Source organism: Bombus terrestris, chromosome 9, assembly GCF_910591885.1.
Source record: "Bombus terrestris chromosome 9, iyBomTerr1.2, whole genome shotgun sequence".
Lineage (NCBI taxonomy): Eukaryota > Metazoa > Arthropoda > Insecta > Hymenoptera > Apidae > Bombus > Bombus terrestris.
In genome coordinates, this window is record NC_063277.1 from 12147344 (window position 1) to 12167644 (window position 20301).

At 34.3% G+C, this 20301-nt stretch overlaps 2 protein-coding genes and 2 long non-coding RNA genes across 8 annotated transcripts in view; 3 read left to right on the forward strand and 1 right to left on the reverse strand.

Annotated features, from left to right (window-relative positions):
* Window positions 1-339: 339 nt before the first annotated feature.
* Window positions 340-14971, reverse strand: LOC100649456. 2 transcript variants are annotated; one of them, XM_048409026.1, is made up of 19 exons: window positions 14643-14971; window positions 12060-12181; window positions 11389-11474; window positions 10558-10819; window positions 10105-10234; window positions 9864-10015; window positions 9387-9662; window positions 8636-8935; window positions 8173-8268; window positions 7126-7981; window positions 5954-6522; window positions 5189-5367; window positions 4694-4833; window positions 4078-4224; window positions 3914-4003; window positions 2624-2993; window positions 1907-2076; window positions 1678-1821; window positions 340-1056 (listed from the first exon to the last, which is right to left on the reverse strand). In XM_048409026.1, the coding sequence occupies exons 2-19, from the start codon at window positions 12130-12132 to the stop codon at window positions 852-854; spliced, it is 4245 nt and encodes a 1414-aa protein (XP_048264983.1). In that variant the 5' UTR covers window positions 12133-12181; window positions 14643-14971; the 3' UTR covers window positions 340-851. The 2 variants fall into 2 exon arrangements, with proteins under 2 accessions (XP_048264983.1, XP_020720080.2); XM_020864421.2 differs by having other exon boundaries at window positions 8636-8947.
* On the forward strand, window positions 2983-6232 carry LOC125385699. Of its 2 annotated transcripts, none has more exons than XR_007225254.1 (3): window positions 2983-3948; window positions 4054-4750; window positions 5145-5280. It is a non-coding gene; the product is annotated as an uncharacterized LOC125385699 (long non-coding RNA). The 2 variants fall into 2 exon arrangements; XR_007225253.1 differs by lacking the exon at window positions 2983-3948 and adding an exon at window positions 6106-6232 and having other exon boundaries at window positions 4218-4750; window positions 5145-5287.
* Window positions 7526-13845, forward strand: LOC125385698. Of its 2 annotated transcripts, XR_007225252.1 has the most exons (4): window positions 7526-7661; window positions 7829-8956; window positions 12403-12582; window positions 13162-13845. It is a non-coding gene; the product is annotated as an uncharacterized LOC125385698 (long non-coding RNA). The 2 variants fall into 2 exon arrangements; XR_007225251.1 differs by lacking the exon at window positions 13162-13845 and having other exon boundaries at window positions 12403-13016.
* A 1408-nt stretch (window positions 14972-16379) lies between the features above and the next one.
* Window positions 16380-20301, forward strand: part of LOC100647267 — a 166460-nt gene continuing 162538 nt past the window's right edge. The window contains exons 1-5 of one of the 2 annotated variants that reach the window (XM_012311732.3): window positions 16380-16562; window positions 16877-16949; window positions 17105-17487; window positions 17569-17694; window positions 17769-17884. In XM_012311732.3, the coding sequence (XP_012167122.2) occupies window positions 16934-16949; window positions 17105-17487; window positions 17569-17694; window positions 17769-17884 (641 nt within the window). In that variant the 5' untranslated portion in view covers window positions 16380-16562; window positions 16877-16933. Of the gene's footprint in view, window positions 16563-16619; window positions 16763-16876; window positions 16950-17104; window positions 17488-17568; window positions 17695-17768; window positions 17885-20301 lie in introns of those variants that run through there. The other variant, XM_048408870.1, reaches the window with a different exon arrangement.

Below are 20301 nucleotides of genomic sequence, written 5' to 3' on the forward strand. Positions count from 1 at the left end.
ATAATTAATATAAATATTCCCATTTTATATCGTTCTAACTTAAAACTGAATGCATAGATTGGAAATAGCAGTAAAATTACGAGAACATCGTCCTTTGTTAAGATGGTTACAGTTCTACAAATTTTTACAATTAAATAAAAGGTGATCTTAAATTTTAACCCTTCGATAAAAACAAGTTGGCGCTTTACTTTGTAACAGGTTGTAGAAATTGCATTTTAGACATTTTTTATGACTGCTAACTTAATATATTTTTATTCCAAGATAAATTCTTTTACCTAGCTTTTAAAGAAGATACTACTACATAGTTACAAATAGATACCGCGTTTTTTCAGGAAATTAACGAGTCGATACATATTCATGGTACGTGTCTCTATGAAAGAATAGTTTAAATAATATTCTTGATAAACTGTTCACACTTCTACTAAACCAGTGAAAGTATATATGTCAGTTTATCGACATGGCAGTCGCAGCTGGCAGTGGTCAGTGAATTTGACTAGCTGTGTTTGAAGTTATGGAAAAGAACAGAAAAGAAGAATTAAAGTAAAAAGAAATCTAGAAGGTGTTTCTAAGATAAAACCAAAGACGCCTACGAATCGTTTAGAAACCAAATTATTGGAACGTTATATAGCATGTATTGTTCAATTGTAATATCATTGAGATCAAACTCTATTAATGAATCATGCAATTTAATACAAATAATTCTAAAATGTTATATCAAAGATATATTTCTCTGATCATCGTATATTAAAAACCTGTCCATGTATTTTTATCCTTCTGTTTTCGAGTCTTGAGTGTTGGACTAACGATAAGTATACGTGTTTCGAGAAGGAAGATTTAACGAAATCTGATCTTCACATGAGATGAAAGTTATCATCGAGGGTAGGTTTCGGCGACGAGCAACGAGCAACTTCGAACAGTGATGGATCGGTGTAGATCGGCTCGCTCGGGTCGAAGCCGGTTCTTCTGCTGGATGATAGTCCCACAGCACCCTCCAGAGCGGTCGATGACGAGCTCACGCGTTGACCGATCACGTTACTCATCGATCTGGAGATCGACCTGTACATCCAATAAATGGTACACCAACTTCAGGTAATAAATCCGAGAATAAATCAAGAGTCACGTTAAAAGCGTTAAAAGCATTAAGCCATTCGTCAAACATGACGTCTGTATGTATTTTTGAATGATTCTTAGTTATACAAGCCGCAGTGGAACGTATGGATGTAATTTTAGAGACGAATTTTTAGAATGATATATCGAACTGCTGTCTGCTTCAATTTTGTCTGACAGACGATGGTCTTTAAAGATTCTATTTTTGAAAATTGTTTATGCTTGAATTATACTGCATACCATTAATCAATATTTTATAGGTCAACTGTTATGTTTATTCGTTTCTGTATATTTTTTTTTATTTCGCGTTCGTATGTAATATTTTCTTATCTGCATTATTCTTGAATTTATTAACGCTTCCAAGATTATCGCAAGGATTTAGTATAATCTATTTATATCTAGCAATAAGATAATGAATCAGAAAATATTGCACGAGCTGGGAAATCTAGACGAATTTTTAATTTTCTAGTTAATATAGTCTTAAATTTTATTCTAGTTGAAACAAGATATTTTCAAGAACTGTATGAGATTGAAACTAATCAGCAAATAAACGTCAGATAAATTACGTACGTAGACTGAAAGGGTTTCTGAAGACCTGCTCTCAAGAAAGAGAAGTTATTTGCACGACTGCTATAAGCGTCGTCCGAATGACTGCTTCGATTACACGCTTTGTCGACTCTGCGGTTCTTCGTAATCACTGCGTAAGCGTATTTTCTGAAACAATGTACGCGAATCGATTTTCTTTTGTAAACATGCTAATTAAACATGTATCTGAATCAATACAATGTCGATAATATACCTGTAAATTAACATGGATAACAAAACCACGGATGCCAGGAGTACTACGAGCACCGCAACTGCTGTCACAAGTCCATAGTACTCGTTAGGTGTTATGCAGACGTTCTCCATAATGGTAGTTTGTCTCTCGACCATAGTCTCCTCGTCGATATCCATCCTCGAGTCCAAAACCTGTAACTCGGTCAGACGTAATATTTTAGCTTACCTTGAAGACATTTTTGTTTACTAATTGCGATAATCTGCTTCCCAATGTAAAAAGAAAAGAGAAAGCATACGTATTTTTGAAGCTTTCAATAATCTTTATCAAAATTTAATGTGGTATCAAGTCGTACGTATCGAAGTTTATAAAATGATTAATGTTTAATTCATGAATAATGAAATGTTTAATTCATATGACAGTCAAGTCACGATTTGAGTCGATTCAATTAATTCATTAATAAATTCAAGAATGATTTTGTTCGCTTGCTTCTTGATTGTCTCAATGAATTGTTTCAAAATTTAAAGAGTGTTTATAATTTAGTTCATACGTGATTGTGATCGAACTCGAAGTATCCAGTTATACATATGGAAGCTTAGAAAAATAAAATTTAGTTCACTTAGTTATTAATAGAAATTTAAACAAGATCAGTTTAAACAAAAATGTTAAAGAATACTGATAGCACAGTAATATAAAAATTATAGATCCTTTACTAATAAATTTCATGCTTTTCAGGTCTACCTCGATCATTTCTCTCACGTGTTCCTCTTCCTCCTCTTCTTCTGCGTCGTTGCTGTCTTCAACAATTGTCGAATTCAACATGGGGGATGTATCGTTTACATTACTTTCCGTTATCGTGCTTATTTCATTTTCTTCTATGATCGTGTCGTTCTCCGCCACGTCTCGCCTGCGCCTTCCAAAGGATGGCTCGCTCCTTCCGGTACCACCAGAACAGTAAGCTGGCTGACAACCCTCTCGACATGTTCGTACGGTTGCTTCAAACACCAGAAAATTAGACTCGGGGATTTTGAAAGCGTTGAAACGTGCTTCGAGGCTGTCACCATCCCTCAAACGATCCAAGCCAGGGAATACGTAATTGTCCACTGGACAGCTGTTTTCAACAGATTACATTGGTATTGTACAAAAATTTATTTTCTAGAAATTTTTTGTTTCTATATTGTTTGGGATATTTATCGAAGTACTGACGAGTATAGATAAGTAAATTAATTAAGTTCCTCAGGTAGATTAACTCTGACATGCGTATACCAGTAATCAGCTACTCAACCCATTCGCTACTATGATTCTCTCTTGGCGATCGTAAAAAGATTCTTATTTTTGTACTAGCATTTATAGTCCATAAAATTATACTTTTGAAAAATTTCATTTCAAAAAAAAAATTTGAGTGTATGTGGGTTAAATAGATCAGGTAAATAGATTAGATGGTACAAGTGAATTACGTGAACCAGGTAGATTTAAATGAATCAGATATTTGATGTACATGTTCCATACAGATTAGGAAAGTTGAAGAATTTAATAAATTAGATGATAAGCTAGAGAAATATTGAAACGAATATTAAAAATCGATAAAGGACAAATATAGATTGTAATGCATAAATCTGTGCAATCTATAAAGAAACAAAGATTTTGTGTATCTCTAATTTTACAAATCATAATGATTTCATCTTCAGTGTTTTATATGTATAGTACTTTTGTCCTTTGTCCATTAAAACCGAAAGCACCTTGTAGAAGTGAACAACAAAGATCCATTACGTTGATTACTCCTGTTGTTACTAGGCCTCTTGTTGTTATCAAGTTCTTTTCTTACGCTGGATACAAAGGTAGAATATCTTTCTTCGTTATTTTAGTAACGAAGATTCAATTTTATCTTAATTACTACCATTTTATTGGAACACTTATTGAAAATTATTTGATTATTTCAAAAAGTATGAAAAGAATAAAGCTATGTCGAATTTTCAGATCACACCTTACTCATTAATAAATAAAAATTGTAACAATGAATGCAACGTTTACCCGTATCTGTCTATGAGCTGAACGCTTCTTCCAGAGTAAGGATCTCTTGCTATGACGTTGGTAGCAAAGATATCAGTTACATAATTATACCTATAAAAACATTAACAAAATATTACAACATAAATCACAGTTCTTTTTAGATGAATAATGTTCGTGTCACATACCCATCTTGAGCTTCCAGCCTAAAAGTGAGTGGATCGCCAACAGCTATGGTCGTCGTAGGTCTTCCTTGATACAGGATCAGTAAACGTACTCGAGAACTTAGGGTATTTTCTGCTGGAAGGTACTCGATCGGAATCGGAGACCCTGATCTACACAACATAAGTGCGAATTTTATTAGCATAATCGAAATAAAAGTATATATTGATTTTTTGAAATATAAGAAACATAAAAAAAAGTAAGACACTTTAATATCTCGTTTCACATGAAGACAAAAAAAATTGTTTTCCTTCCTTATACAAAAGTAACTGTCAGCTCACTGACATTAATAATCTTCCTTTAAATTATCAGTTTTATTCATTTCAAGTGAAACAGATCAACAAGTGTCTCTTTGCAACTTTCTACGAGATATATTCAAGATTTAGAATCATAGAATCAGGAGATTTTTAACGATGGAACTCGAACAATATTAAAATAAATTTATCGAGAGTGCTTGCACCAGGATCCATGTTTAAGCGAATGCAACATATTCTGCATTCTATACTCGATGACGGATCGGACTGTTTAATTAAGTGCACCGGGTGCAAGGCACGGTCTCTCAATCGATATGACCTGGCATACCCGGCACCGATGTAGCCGGATGTGACGACAGCTTCGCCAGGGCCTCGAAATAGACAGGTGAGATTGAAGCGTTTGTCCCTTCCTGTTTGCACGTAGTCCGAGAACTGTACCACGACGATGTTTGTCATCGTGTCGCCGTACTGTAATCGTTTGTCGAATGTAATCACTAATTGTGAACCAATTTTTTATGAAACATTCATTAAAAGTACCATTGTTATATCTAAATTATTTTACTTAAGGAGCTTTTATACAGAAGACTATCGTACGGTAAATTTTGATGATAAATTTACTAGATCTGTTTTAAATTTTAGCCTTAGATCTTATCTTAAAATTTTAAGTTTAGCTCTTTAACAAAGGATCTTGAAATAGATCAGTTCAAGATCTCAGTCAAAAACAAAATTTTTGGAAAATCGTTTAGTTTCTTCTGAATTAATATTTAACGTGCTTTCAGAAATCCTGTGGTGTTCTCGAGCAGCGACAAAGTAATTTTCTTACTCTTTGAGTGCCACATTCGGGGTAACCCTGGGGACCACTGATTCGAAGAACATTTACGGTTCCCCCGTTTCCGCGGAAGAAGCAGCGATCGTAATAGCCGTAAGTGTAAATCCGACCAATGAATCCTTCCGGGGTCCTTAAAGTAAATTCCATTCCGTCTTCGCTACACACTTGACTCACTAGAATGACCAGAAACACAATTTACTTGCTCTCTATTAACTTTCATTTAACAAATCGTAAATACCCAAACCAAACAGAAGAGTAAATGGTGGACTGAAAATCACAACGATGTGAGTCAAGATTTTTAGAATTTAAATTTAGTCAAATGTTTCGGTTCTTACAAGTATCATCTCTTCGACTAAATTATAACTGAACTCCCCGTCATAGGTACATTTTCTTAACTTGGAGATATATAATGAATTTCTTACGATGATAAACGTAAAATATCGTTTTATGTAAAATAACAACGAACCGACCTACACCACCATGATTTTCAGCCATTCAAATAACAAACAAAATCCAACACCCTTCCACATCGTTAGAAACCAGAGGAATAATCGACATCATCGGATGTGACCAAACAAAAAGTAAAAAAAAAGATTTCGGAAAATCAGACGGTTTATTTTACTAAACTCAGTCCAGATGACAATGTCTAATACAATAATTGAAATTTGCATCAGTAACGGTTGTAATATGGACCGGCAGCGTAAAGGTTTCTCCATGTGACCCATGTAGATGACGTCCAAGGTCTTCTACGACGCTTACCGTCGAGACACTCTGCATCAGCTCCTTGTCTGCCGTTATTCCTTTCATAAAAGTCGTAATCGGAGCCAGTGTCATAGTACACGGGATTGCCCATGTCCATGTCCCTGGAGTCACGATCGCTCAACTCGCAGTTGTCCCGTTCTGCTCCATAGGGTGCGGCGTAGGGACGATAATTGAATGATCTGCACACGAAGTCTCTAGCGTCGGCGCATTCTCTTTCACATTGAGCCAACGAGGAAGCTGTTGTATATCGTCTGACGAATGGCTTACGGACCCTAGTATGAGGTCCTACTTGTCGGAAGTTGTCTTGTTCGTCGCATCTGGATACCAGAGGCGGTCGACCGATAATTGGGCCACCGCTGGTACCGAAAGGTCGCGAATTGTACACTCCACCTTCGCCTATGTAACCGCCACCGATTATTGCGCCGTCGTTGTTATAACCACCATAGCCTAAGGGACGACTGGGTCCTCCTACGCCATAGTGGTTCCTGTCTGGATGAGACTGAGGACCGTAGATGTCATCCGCGGGATATGTTGGAGAGTATCCTCCATGCGACGATGGTGGGAATCTGAGAAAGGAGGAAAAATATGATTATTTATATATTTTTTCTTTTTTTCTTAATTTGTGCTTTACAATTTGTCCAGATGGACATTTGGTAAATCGAATATGATTATTTGAATGTCGGTTTCTGAGAGTGGTTGAATATTATAAATGGTAAGGAGGAGTATATAATATACGAATAATAAATCATTTGTAATGTTTGTAATGTCTTGAAATGAAATTTGATATGCAATATCTTTAATTAAATCAATGATGTATTAGTTAAGTTAATGAGTCGAGCAATTTCCATTTGGTTATCAACTTACAGTTGCTACAGAAAGTATTTGTACGTATCCTTGTTTTTCAATGCTATGTCTTTTTCGTCCAGTTAAACGTTTAATTACTTGGATCTAATTAATTAGTATGTCAGTGTTGCGTATATACTTTTCGTAGCAACTACATAGTACCATTTGGAGAAGGAAATGCAAATGTTCATTCTACTCGAAATGTCACACCAAGAAAGACTGTTGCTGCTTAAATATTTTTTAATGAAATTTTATATCGATTGTCGAATCATAAAAATATCGATTGTGTTTTTAAAAGCTCACCAATATCTTCCTCTTCAACTTACCGATTAGGATAAAGATCCTTCTCAGGATACCTTTCACTGATAGGATACCGATCGACGTGAGGTCTGCCACCTGCCAAACCGGATGGATACCGATCCAGAGGATCCTCGGGTATAGGATAACGGTCTATACTATTGGGATACCGATCGTTATCGCTAGGATAACGACCTGGAGATATTGGGTATCGATTACCAATTCCAGTAGGGTATCTATTACCACTTGTTGGATATCTGTCTATTCCAGTGTCTGGAATAGGATATCGATCAGGATGAGTAGGACGGCGATCACCACCTCTGCTTGGAAATCGATCAGATATTGGATATCTATCCGAAGATGGATATCGATCTACCATTGGATAACGATCACTAACAGGGTAACGATCGCTCGTTGGAAATCGATCACTGATTGGATATCGATCTATAGGATCAGGAAACGTATCGCCTGCTGCCCCAATTGGATATTGTCCATTCAAAGGATACCTTTCGGGATATTTATCAGCTGGATAACGATCAGGATAACGATCTGGATATTTGTCGGGGTATTTGTCAGGGTAACGTTCTGGATATTTATCGGGGTAACGGTCTGGGAATTTATCGGGGTAACGGTCTGGGAATTTATCGGGGTAACGGTCCGGATATTTATCGGGGTAACGGTCTGGATATTTATCGGGGTAACGATCTGGATATTTATCAGGATATTTTTCAGGATATCGATCTGGGTATCGGTCAGGGTAACGGTCTGGATAGCGATCTGGATATCGATCTGGATAGCGATCTGTGTGACGGTCTGGGTAACGATCTGGATAGCGATCTGGTTTCACGCTGCTACTGTATCCTTTGTCGTAGTCCTCTGGATAACCTGTGTGGAAATTTGAAATTTACTTGTTTCAAGAAACATATTTGTTCTATGCTTTATTTATTGAATTAAATAAATTTGAGAGATACCAAAGTGAGGTAATTTTAGACTTTGATATTTGTAATATGTAAGAAATATGAAAAAAAGAAGATTGAGTTTACGGTAATAGATTATTAAAGTTATTGTTAGTTTACCAGGTCTTCCCAAAGAAGGCCGGCCGTAATTGGTATCTTGTCCTAGGGGGTCTGGTCTGTAGCCTGGATTATCTCGGTCCCCATCCAAATATTGGTCTGTTTATATAATAGTTGACATTTTAACACAGGTATATAAATAAATCTAGTAAGTTTCTTAGACTTTTATTCACTGTACGTATACAACAAATTTAAGAATTTCTAGAATTGTTCAAAAGAGATGGAAATAATAATTCACATTATGATTTGTAGCATTATAAAAGGATCACAACCGGTTTAATTTTCTACTTCAAATCTTGGAAAGTTCACGAACGTTTGAAAGCACGAAAACGAGGAAGAAGTTCGATACTGAGAGCCAACCTAACATCAATTGCTTTAAGAATTTCTTAAAACAGTGTTGTTTCCGATTTTATCGATTCGATTATAAGCAATATATCTATACACCTTTAAGATATTCGTCACTCACGCATAAGATTCTCATAATAATCATAGTCTGCATCGTAGATGATCCTGTGTCCGTCACGTTGATTGAAGCGACTCAATCGACAGGTATGATAATGTTCAGAATACACGGCGCTCCTGCATTGGAAACTGGTCTGCCGAAGACACTCATCAAGGCATTCGCTCAGGCTACGACCTGTTATCTCAGAGTGAAATTCACCGCTCAAACGAGAGTTTCGATAACGCTGGAACGCTGTATCTGGTCGTCGTCCATCGGAAAAAAGGTGCGACGTGGAGCTGCTGTCCGGGTATTCGGAACCGCGTGCTATGGACGGATCTACGCTTCGTAAGTGGGTATTGATAAAGTATTGTAAAGTACCAATTGATCGTTTCACTCTTATCCGGCCCTTACGATTTCAAAGAAGTCAGATACCTTCATGTTTTAAGAAAGTTCTTCCTTTTAAACATGAGTAATGATTAATATCTAATTTTTTAACAACATGTACTTTTTAATGACGTAATCAATTATTAATCAATAGTTTCAACAATTTGGATATTTAGATAATATTACAATCAGAAAACAATTAATACTAGTTTAAGAAAGAGTATTCTAAATAATAATTAATCTGGAATCACGTAGAGTGGACGATTTCTTAAATTTCTAATGATAGTGTAGTTATCTTCTGCTGTGAAGATAATTAAGAAATTGATAGTTTTGTGAAAAATTAGCGATACATAGTGGATGAAGTTACTGATTGTAGGTATAATATACTTACGATTGTCTAAACAAACCAAATCGTAAAAATGATGGCTGGGGCTGCTACTTATACCGATATCGTCCTTCTGAGAGACAGAATCTTCTTCTGAAATAATGCATTGCCGTGTTTGCTCGTCGAATTCGACACTTCGACAGAAATATTTCTCAGCTCTCAAACAAAGGGCTTGACACTCGTCTAGGGTAAGATTCGTGTAGATGTCGACCTCGAATGGCCCTCGAAGACGCTTGTTTTCTTCTTTGACGAACACAGCTAATCCATCGCAACGACGTTCCGCTGTTGAATCAACAAATTTCAATTCGTTCAGTCAGTAAATAATAAACTATAAAAACTTAACAATTCCAAAATTCAGTTCTAACACAGGTAATTCAGTATTTGGGTAATTTAAATATTTTTCTATGGGATTATTAATTTGAGAAATCGATATATAATTCGTTACTATTCGTTAAATTTTAAGAGAAAATTGGTAATAGGTACCATTGAGACAAGTATTTTCCAGGTAATCGGAATTTGGATCGTCTTCCAATAATTCAGGATGCGTTCTTCTGGTGAAACGACTCAGGGCACAGCTTCTTAAAGCAGTGTCATATGTAGCGGATCGACAAATGAAACTGAACTCGTTCAAACATCTTCAAAATATCATGGAAAATTGTTATCCATGAGTTATTTGCAATTAGAAATCTACTCTAATCTGCATTTTTTTAAAATTCTATAATACCTATCCTCGCAGTCTGTTCTATTCGCCGCGCTAACTTCCTTGATATCTGTCAGTGGTAATTTTAGTTTCTTCCTGGGATGTCTCTCGAACACGTAACGCCGATTTGGACATTCTCTTTCGATCCTATCGGCTTCACAGAAGAATATAACCATTAAATCTCTTAATCACCAGATAAAGAGTACGCAAAAGTAATTTTTTAAATTACAGAAACTAAAAACAGACAGTGAGCTTGTCCTTGAAATACAGAATATTATTCTTAAAATAATTAGAATATCTTTATACTAATTCCTTTTCTAGGGATTATTTTCAGAAATTACTTGAGAAATTAACGCAAAATGGTTAATACTTTATGAATTACAGGATACGTATGACAGGAGAAAAGAAAGCATAGAAATTTAAAGAATTTTTCTGGAACGTTTGAGCGTTATTGGGAAAATACTGAAATACACTCACAGCCAAGACAAACTTCCGTGAAATGGACGCTGTTTGGCACCAGCATTAGATTTCCAATTCCTTCTGGCTGCGCCTGTTCCCTCGTTAAATAGCAAGTGCTTTCTTCATATTCCGCAGCCCCGCTGAAAGAAGCTATTCTGCTGCCAGGTTGGAAATCGAAGCTCGTGCAAGCGCGAACTAAATTGTTCGTCGCCGTTCTATCTCGTAGGCATAATTCCTGACATTTTTCCAAGACTCTAAAAGGTGGTGCAGAGTCCCGTACCTATAATAAATTAGCGAGATTAAAATTAGAATATTATTAAAATATTAATGTTATTAATATACAAATTTCTTTAATATTCATATTACTGCTTTTATAAAAATACAGCTTTAAGGCAATCTTTTTTTTAGGAAAACATTGGTTTAGAAATGTAAGCGCAGACTTATTTTCTTCCTGGGGCGAATATGAAATCTTAAATTTCCTTCTCAGGAAAATATCTTTTCTAATTGTTTCATTTGGAGCTCTTTCGAACGAGTTTCATATTTAGTAGCAAGAAATTTCGCCTATATTTAATGATTGAATAATATATCAATTATTAAAAAATTATAATAAAAGATCTACTTCAATTGATTTCTTGATAAAACCATTTCAAGTACGGATTATACCTTCCACTGTTACAGTAAATCAGCTCCCTAATCTCAAATCTTCCTATTCTCATCAGATTTAACATTCTATTATCAGAGAATCAGGTTTTAAGATTTTAGAACAGTTTCCTGGAAGTCGACTGAATATTTGAAAACCGACCATGCAAGCCAGAGAGATAGGTAAATATTTCGCGAAACGTTTTATACCACATCGTCGTCGAAGCCCTGAAGCTGTTGGTCCGGAAGTCTCTCGTAAACGACTCGACCCAAGCCGCCATTACACGTTGTTTGCCCTGAAAACACAGCACACCGGTTCTTTCGTTATCATTCGCTCACGAATGCATTCAATGGCTGGCATTTTTTATACTCTTTCCTTTTATTCGCCACTATTTTCTCCTAAATAGATATTATTATTTCCTGTTCGCCTGGTAAAAATCAGGTTACTTCCTTTGCGAGCGAGCGAGCGACGACCGTCAGAACGATATGATTTTATCGTTCAGGTATATCTTTTTTTTTCGTGGCATAAGTGGTACGTATGGCGGTACAATGGGACGAAACGCAATTTCGCAACCGAGCAAGTGACATCATTCTTTTATGCCGCGTTCCATCATTAATTTTAGAGTATGAGCCAGAAATGTGCAAACGATATGTTTTTTAGGGCACACCAGTTGCGTGCATTAAATTTTTCGTCTTATGATATTTTTCCCTTTCACGTGTCTTTTCTATCTGAAACTCTTCTATTAGTTTAATAGAAGAATTTATAAATGAACTTGAAAGAGTAATTATTGCGGTATCTCTTGAATTCTTTTCTTTCAATTTTTGTAAGACGATTGTTTTAAAAATTAATTGAATAATTGAGCTAGAGGGTTGCAACTTACCGTTAACGATCACTCTCAGGGTAGCTAGAACAGAGATGGATTGCAGTAGATGGGATATGTTGGTTTTCTTCATTTTTAGGTACCAGGGTTTGGTATCAAGTAGTCATCACAGTGACGAAATTCTGAAATCATGCCAGTCAAAAATATTCTGGAATATAAGTTAGATTTTCGACTCTAAAGCCTGTAAACAGATCTTCAAAATTTCATGTAACTAAACCGTCGATTTTCATGCAAATTTATATTCTCGTGAATACGAGTTCAAAATACAACATTTTGTACATCTTTGCTTTCTTAAATTTTTTACAAGTGCTATTAACTAATATATTTCCATCTTTTTTTTCAGAAATAATTCATGGATGAGAGTAATGGAAAAGATACTGGGCAACTAATAATGTAATGCTTGAAAGTTGGAAGCACGGTTCGTTGGGTTTACGGGCGTGTGCTGGTCCTTCGCCGCATGTACGTGCACGCGAATCGTCAGAGAAAAGGTTGACGAAGGTGCGAGCATGTAGATGTGTTCAGGGTGAGTGCAGCTCAGGAATTCCATAAAAACCTTCCACTGTCTCTACGTACTTCGAATATATCGAAACCGTCCACTAGGCTGAAACGCGTCTTCTTTATCACGCCCCATGTTACGAAGTTACTTTCCCATGAGATCAGGATCTTTTACATTAATATGTTTCATGAGAAATTCAGCGATTCGCTTTTGTCATATCGTACCGATGTTAAAAAATGAAAGAATGCTTTTGTATATGATAAGAAACTTAGAGTGGCACGTGTCACAGGGATTAAATTTACATGCAAACCGTAAGGGAGATGCCGTATTAGAAAATAATGTTCGGTCGCTGGGGAGTTTGAATATTGTAGGGTTCCTTGGATGGGAAATGGTATTTGGATGTTTTCAGTAGCCTCTGTAATTTGTTTAGCTTTCAAGTTCTTATTTACGGTTAATTATATTAGAAGAAATATGAATTATTATTGTATTTTTGAGTATATACATGTATATGTATTTTATTAATATTTATTATTAATATTTATTTATATTATTGAAAATTAATTCGGATAGTTCATATCTTTTAAGAAATTTTGTTTGTCTATACAGCAAGCAGAAAAGTAAGACTTCAAAGAGTTGAGTCTAATTTTAAGGGATGATGCCTTAAGAATTATTCATGAAACAGCCAATACTTATCCTATGTAAAATAATGGGGCAAAGGATAATATATTACTTGATATATCCTCAATAACGTACAATATTGTTATAATCGATTGATACTGTTTAATCAAAGTTATGTTATTCCTATCTTTTATAAAGGATTTAATTTGCAAATTGTCAATTGTGATACACGTGCTTGTCCATTAGATGCAAACTTTGTTCACGTATTGCGGAGAAACGGTGCTTATTAATTATGTCATGGTTTATCGCCTCCATAATTATAGTTCTCTGTCCAAAGAGGATGGATGCTTGTCTAGTAATTAACGTTACGATCGACGAGAGAAAATTATAGATACGGGTCATTCGAATCATCAATTATATTGTTTAATAATATTATAATACTACGTTGAATTAGTGTATCGTGATTATCATCATCATTGAATTTCGTCCAGTCGTGTTCCTGTTTTAACAAACGTACATGACTTTCTCACTACATATAATACAAGTTTTAAATGGAATGTATTAAAAGTTTGATAAATTAGTAAGATGTTAAAATATCATATAAAGAAGACACTGCTTCTGTTCTATATTCTACGTGAATGTATACCTTTTTAAAAATAAAAGACTGTTGCATCCTAGAATTACACATTTTTAAAGGAACGTTGCTATGAACTGCTAAATCAAGATTTTATCGCAATCTCTTGGATAATAGATGATACGTGGATAGCATTGTTGCGCGCTTCAAACAATTTTCATATTCTTCAATTATGTGATATTAGTGTACGTAGGATGCAGGATATTATAATTTATCTTTGTTAGTCTTGTTATATGTATTCTTCAGCCAGTCATTGTGTGGTAATTGTTTTAATTTAACTGTTTGATGTAAGCAGAAATTTTGTGGAAATCTTTTGTATACGAACCTCAATAACAATCTTTCGTATACGTTAATTAATCGGGATTATGTCAAAGTTGCAATATATGTACAATACTCTCTTCTTTTTGATACGAGAAAAATTAATTTTTTTATATGACAAAATTGAACTTTCTAGACAAAATTGTTTCGTTCCTCTTTTCTAAAAATTTGGGACGGAAGTTCCATAGGAATACTATTTTTACATTTAAAAATCCAATAAACGTCGCCGAATCTCTCCTTCTAACTAAAATGTTAACTCCAACTTTTTAACCAGAACAAAAAAGTTGCAAAAAGCTAAGTACGAATACGACGTTCACGTAGTAAACATTATTGAATTTCCTTTTTTAACTAAAATTTTAGTTCCAACTTTCAAACTAAAACTCTCTTCAGTTGAAAAATGCTATGAAACTACGTACAAGCTTCGGATCTCGAAAAATTCGATAAACCTAACTATTTCCCTTTTCTTCAAGCCGAACTAATTTGCGACTCTCGATTAAATCGTACCAACTATACTTACCTGAAATAACAACAAATTGTTCACGTGTCTGTCCACTTCGAGAGCAAAGCGAGTCGCGCGAGATTTCCTCCTCTTCTCCAGAGAGTCCACACCGTCTCTAATCTACGAGCAACTTCAAAACGCCAAAACGCGGTAAGATGCACTAGAACCGTCCATCCAACGCGAATGGCACCTGTAATCAAACTGACGGTCAAAATCGGTGCAAACCGTGGAAATAATGGATAACACCTGACCGATCGGGGGGTCGGGAGGGGAAGTGACGGTACTGGAAGAATTGTTTCGATGAATGATTCTCGGATAGACGAGCCATAGGGGGCAGAACGCGGAGGAGAGATAACACATACCGGTGATACACAGGCGCGGTGGGATCCCCACGTCCGATTTCTGGCCTTGTGCTCACCGGAAGCAACTCCATTGTGTCCGGTTTCCGTGGGGCCATCCGGGAAAACGTTCGACGTGCGTGTAAACACCACGACCGTGGGTTCTCAAGCTTCAACGCGTCCTCATCGTACGAAATAACACCTCTGGTTCTACGTTCTTCTTCGGTTAAGAACTTTCTCTACGAATTACAAGATAGATTTTAGGGGATGGACAAATATTTTGTCTTTTATCGGAGGAGAAAGTTTATGATTCTCTTTTAGGCATCAAGTTTGACATTCACGTGTTTATAGAGGTGCTTAAATTTTGTGGACGACCCCCTAGAGACTGGTGGTGTTCGTCGTTTGAGAATCGATGCAGTAGAGCGACGCAATGCCGCGCCGGGTTGATTGTGCCGATGGACGATCGGCCGGTCGCTCGTAGCGGAATCATGGATTAGAGATTTCCACCTGAGGTCAACTAGAATGAACAACGAGCTGGCACAGGTGGTCTTCGTGATCTGTCGACTCGTTTGTTCTTTATTGCTTGTCTATTTTTAGGCAGATTTCATTTTTATTTAAATTTCTGGAGCACAAAGAAAGTAATTTGTTTTCCTTTTCAAGATCGGTTTGGGGTGATCGTGGTAATTTTAATTGATTTTGTTGATCGCTAGTGAATGTAAAAAGATTCTTTTGAGATATTGCTGTTTGTAGTATTTACAGTGTTTTGTAGATTAATGTGTAGATTAATTATTTACCATAGAATTAAGACTAATTAAATTAAACCTTGACGGCTAAGATGGGTTGAAGTAAATCTTTGTTATAGATTTTAATTAAGTCGCAGTTAAAGCGTAATTTTATGTAGAGAATTCAGAATAGATAATCTATAACGATATCGTTATGTGTGAATATAATCTATCGTGGTTTTTCTAAAACGCAATTAAAGTTCTTTAATACTCAAACATACAAATGATTCTGTCATTTCTGATGCACGGAATAAGAGGAAGGATATTGTTTTTTATTATTAAAATTTTTCTCAAAGTTGTGTATATTAATTTTTTACGTATTCATTCAGTTTTTAATGTTTTACTCTCCTCAAATACTTTGTTCAATAATATTCTTATCTTATTGATGCATTTTACAATTCGACTTTTAAATTTTGTTTATTTAATAGAAATTTAATATTTTTATACTTCTATTATTAATATTATATCATCGTATAGTACAAATTTAAAGAAACAATTATTTTATTAGTTATATATCACATGAGTAAAACATCCCACTAAAACATTCACCAGTGAATATTTAAATTTCCCGCATTTCGCGATAGTAATGTTTGATTGGATTTCATTGGTTGGAGTCAATCTATATTCTCTTTCTCCATCCAAGAACTGTCAAGCATTCGATAGTTTGGCATAGTCAGCTGATAGCAAAATGCAATTAAACGTTTCCTGTGATATTTCAAGAAATCAATTGTAATTCTCGTGCGTGACCGTGAAATTTCTTGAGAATCATCAACTCGCGATCTATTTGCCTTCTACTTCAATTTTTCGAAGAAATTTAGGTAAGAGAAGTTGTAGTTTTATTAATATTTGAAGCAGTTATGTGACCACGTATTGATTTACGATAAATTCATGGTACAGCTAAAGTTAACGACAGTTAATATAATGTTATAGAACTTCTTAATGATATCTTAATGATAAAATTGTATGAAAAGAAGTATAAAATTTACTTATTGCTCTTTAATTCCTGCCTGTTATAGAGGTTAAGATACATTTTAACAATTTCATTTCGCTAAATTAAAAACATAAGATATATAAAATATGAAGTATAATTATAGCAATATATACATGTATTTATAACATATGCTTTTTCCAGGGGGATTCACAAGACTTTTTATACACATTTAACTGAAGCAAATCTACCAAAAACAAAATGCCTCTAAGTGCAGGTCAATATAAATTTAATGCATTAAAATTAGTGAAGCATCTTTATTTTTTGATAGAAAAGTGTTATAAATTTATATATTACTTTTAAGAACAATATCTATTAGGTTACATCAGTTTTTATAATATTAATTTGTATTTTTTGCTCTAACTTTTTTAGACATATCTACAGCTCTTCATTTATTGGAGCATGTTCAAGAAAGGGTGGAGGATTGCAATGACCCCAAACTACAAATGCATACGACTCAAGATATAAAATCCTTAATTTCTCTTTTGGAAGATCCGGTATTCCGCAGCATAGTGACAATTCAAGACTCACTAATCGAATTAAATACTCAACTGGGGCAGCATCCATCTATTATTCCTGGCGATTTTGATATTAACATTAGTGGACAACTGGAACTTTCTGTTCCTAGTACGCCAGTGCAACCACTTGGATCAAATGTATATCAAGATCTATATCAGGATAGCAGTGAACTAGAAGATCAAAGGGTTCCAGTTGCTCCATTGGTGCATAGCAGCAGCGAAGATACTAGTGCACAGGTAAAATTTTTTTCAAAATATTCTTAAAATGTATTTTAAAATTCCCTTTGTACTTAGTATTAAATTTTCGCTTTGTTATAGGTCACAAGCCCAAGTCTTGCGTCAGAGGTTATGGGAATGCCTCCAATAACAACAACAACATACGCTAAGGAGTTTAAGAAAGTTATTGAAGCTGCAGCAAGAGGTCGTCAAGTATTTACTGTGCAGGTTTGTACAATATATATTATTACAACGTTTATTAAACATTCAAAGGTATTAAGGGCAATAATTTTTTCTTCAAGTTGTATAAACCAGAGGGAACCAGTCTGGGATTCAGTGTGGTTGGTCTTCGCAGTAAGGATAAAGGAGAGCTGGGTATTTTCCTGCAGGAGATACAACCCAATGGCATAGCTGGCTGGTAAGTCAATCATTGATTTGTAAACTTAGTTATCAAATAATATTAGAAATCACAAGGTCGATTATTTAATCAAAATATTTGAAGATTATAATAAATAGTTGAATAGAAAGTTTTAGAAGTATTTTTACTTTCACGATGTGTAGAACATAATACATACTTTCAGATAAGTTTGAATCACGTTTATGCATTGTATAAAATTCTGAAAATTTTTCCGTGCTTATATAATTAATATATCACGTAGCTTCTAAATTGATGATATCATAGCATGTAGATTATATAAGCAACAATGGAATCTTGCGCGGATTGTTTCGTAATGGAATTCTTCGATCCTAAAAATGTTCTGCTATAAAAATTGATAAATACTCCAGCGTATCATTTAAAGCATCTAGTTGGCAAAATAATTTGGTGTTCTTCTTAAAAAACATTCGAATGTCATGGAAATCAATTGAAAGATTATGAGATGCAAGCATGTTTCTCTTTAAACTCTTTTAAATTTTCAAATTTTACTTAGGTTCGTTAATTAACTAAAGTAAAACACAAATTTTTCATTCCAACACCCATTCAATCAATTAATCAATTTCAGTAGGTATCATATCACTAGTCAACAGTTTAGGATTATTATTTTAATTTTCGAAACTCACAATATTCAATTTCTTTTCTTGACTGTATTAATCTTTAAAGTTTTTAATCTAAAGATTGCGAAATAATTTCGCATATTTTATGCTAAAAGTCCTTATATTTTAATTGCACTCTGAAATTTTGAATAATAATAAATTTCTTCAAAATTAAGTGACTCAAGTATTCAAATTCTAATTTTATGCTATTATGGAATTATTCTAAAATTTTAGATTATGATATATATCATTCAATAGACACAGTTAATCTTTTTATGCTAGGAAATAGGGAGAGACAGTTCCGTGATGTGAAACAGCATTCGAATATTCAATACTCTCGTTAAAACACGCAAATGTCGTTACATTATTCGATATTCGTGCCGAATAGCGAATATTGTTCTGGCTGTAGTCGATAAATTAATGCGAATCAAGGTACATGAATATTCGTTTGTTTTGTGCCACGTAAGCTCGACAGATATAGAAAATATGAATATCGACGTCGAAGGACGGACGTGTGGAGATAACGTTTGGAGCATAATCGTGCACGAATATTCGTGAAAAATGTCGAATATTTTTTAAAAATGTCGAATATTCATCATGTTTTGTTTTATACGGAGCATCGATAATCCATAGCAGTCGGTAAAAGTTTAAAGATTCTCTTAAATCAATAAACATATTATAATATGATATTTTATGTAGTAATATAAATATAATGAAAATTTGAAAATTTCCAAAATATTCATTCCAGTCGCTTCTACTCCAATTAGACAATTCAGTGTAATTCTTCGTATTGATTTATAGATAACATTTTTTTCGCAATATATCTATTTCTATAGAAATATTACTATCTTTTAATCTAATTAATTATGATAATGGAGTTTGTGTTCCATTTAATTAAAACTGTATAAAAATTTATCATACTGTCTTCTTTCATTCACTAATAAATATCCATCAGGTTGGAGCATTAATTTGTCAATTATTGTTAGGAAAAAAAGTTTGTTTACTAGGATTTATCATTTGTGAATTGAATCAGAAGTGTTATTCCATACATGAAATCTATTGCAAACAGTGCAACAATTTAATAAAATATAATATAAAGAAAAGTGCGAGGCATTTTTTTTATTTATTTTTGGAATATAATATACAAAAAAAAAAAAAAGAAAATTGAAATGGGACATCTTTGTTATTTGAAAAGCTTCTTACTGCAAGTTGTTCCGTCCAATTTGATAAATAGATCATAATATTGATTCATGCCGTGATATTCACAATCAGTGGATACATAGACGTACTGAGTATTTAATTTACTTTTCTATTGGTGTATAACTTTTTAATTAAATAGTTTAAATAATCTATTAATTCCATAGAAGGGCGTTGATCATTCTCTTCAATTATTCGTTTATTATTGTCATTCATTGTTGGAAAGGCGAAGCACAGTTTTTAGATACTAGTATTGGATATAGTTATCATTTAAGCTATATCGTTATGCGTTTAATAAATACATTTTGGATCACTATCTTTTTAAACACTGGTTGAATTTGTTTCTCTTACATTATCAGAACTTTATTGTTCAAATGTGTAGTTTTATCATAGCATTTTGTATAATTGCGCTTTATACATATTTGATGCAATTCTATCCAACTATAGAGAAATTCAGTATCTGTTAGATAGTCGATTTGTAGCAAAGAGATATGAATTTTTACTTTACTATGTTCATTATATCTTATTCAAGAGTAGTGAATATATTGTTCCCGGTTTTAGCATAGCGTTATGTTTTATTGTCTTTACATCGAATTAAGGCAAAGA

Bases quoted from the DNA above. Each gene is read 5' to 3' on its own strand.
- LOC100649456 (XM_020864421.2), bottom strand. From the start codon at position 12,132: ATGAAGAAAACCAACATATCCCATCTACTGCAATCCATCTCTGTTCTA. The intron at 1,822-1,906 runs GTATATTATCGA...ACATTGTTTCAG, and splicing joins TTATCCATGTTAATTTACAG to AAAATACGCTTACGCAGTGA. The intron at 1,057-1,677 runs GTACGTAATTTA...TTGGATGTACAG, and splicing joins CAGAAACCCTTTCAGTCTAC to GTCGATCTCCAGATCGATGA.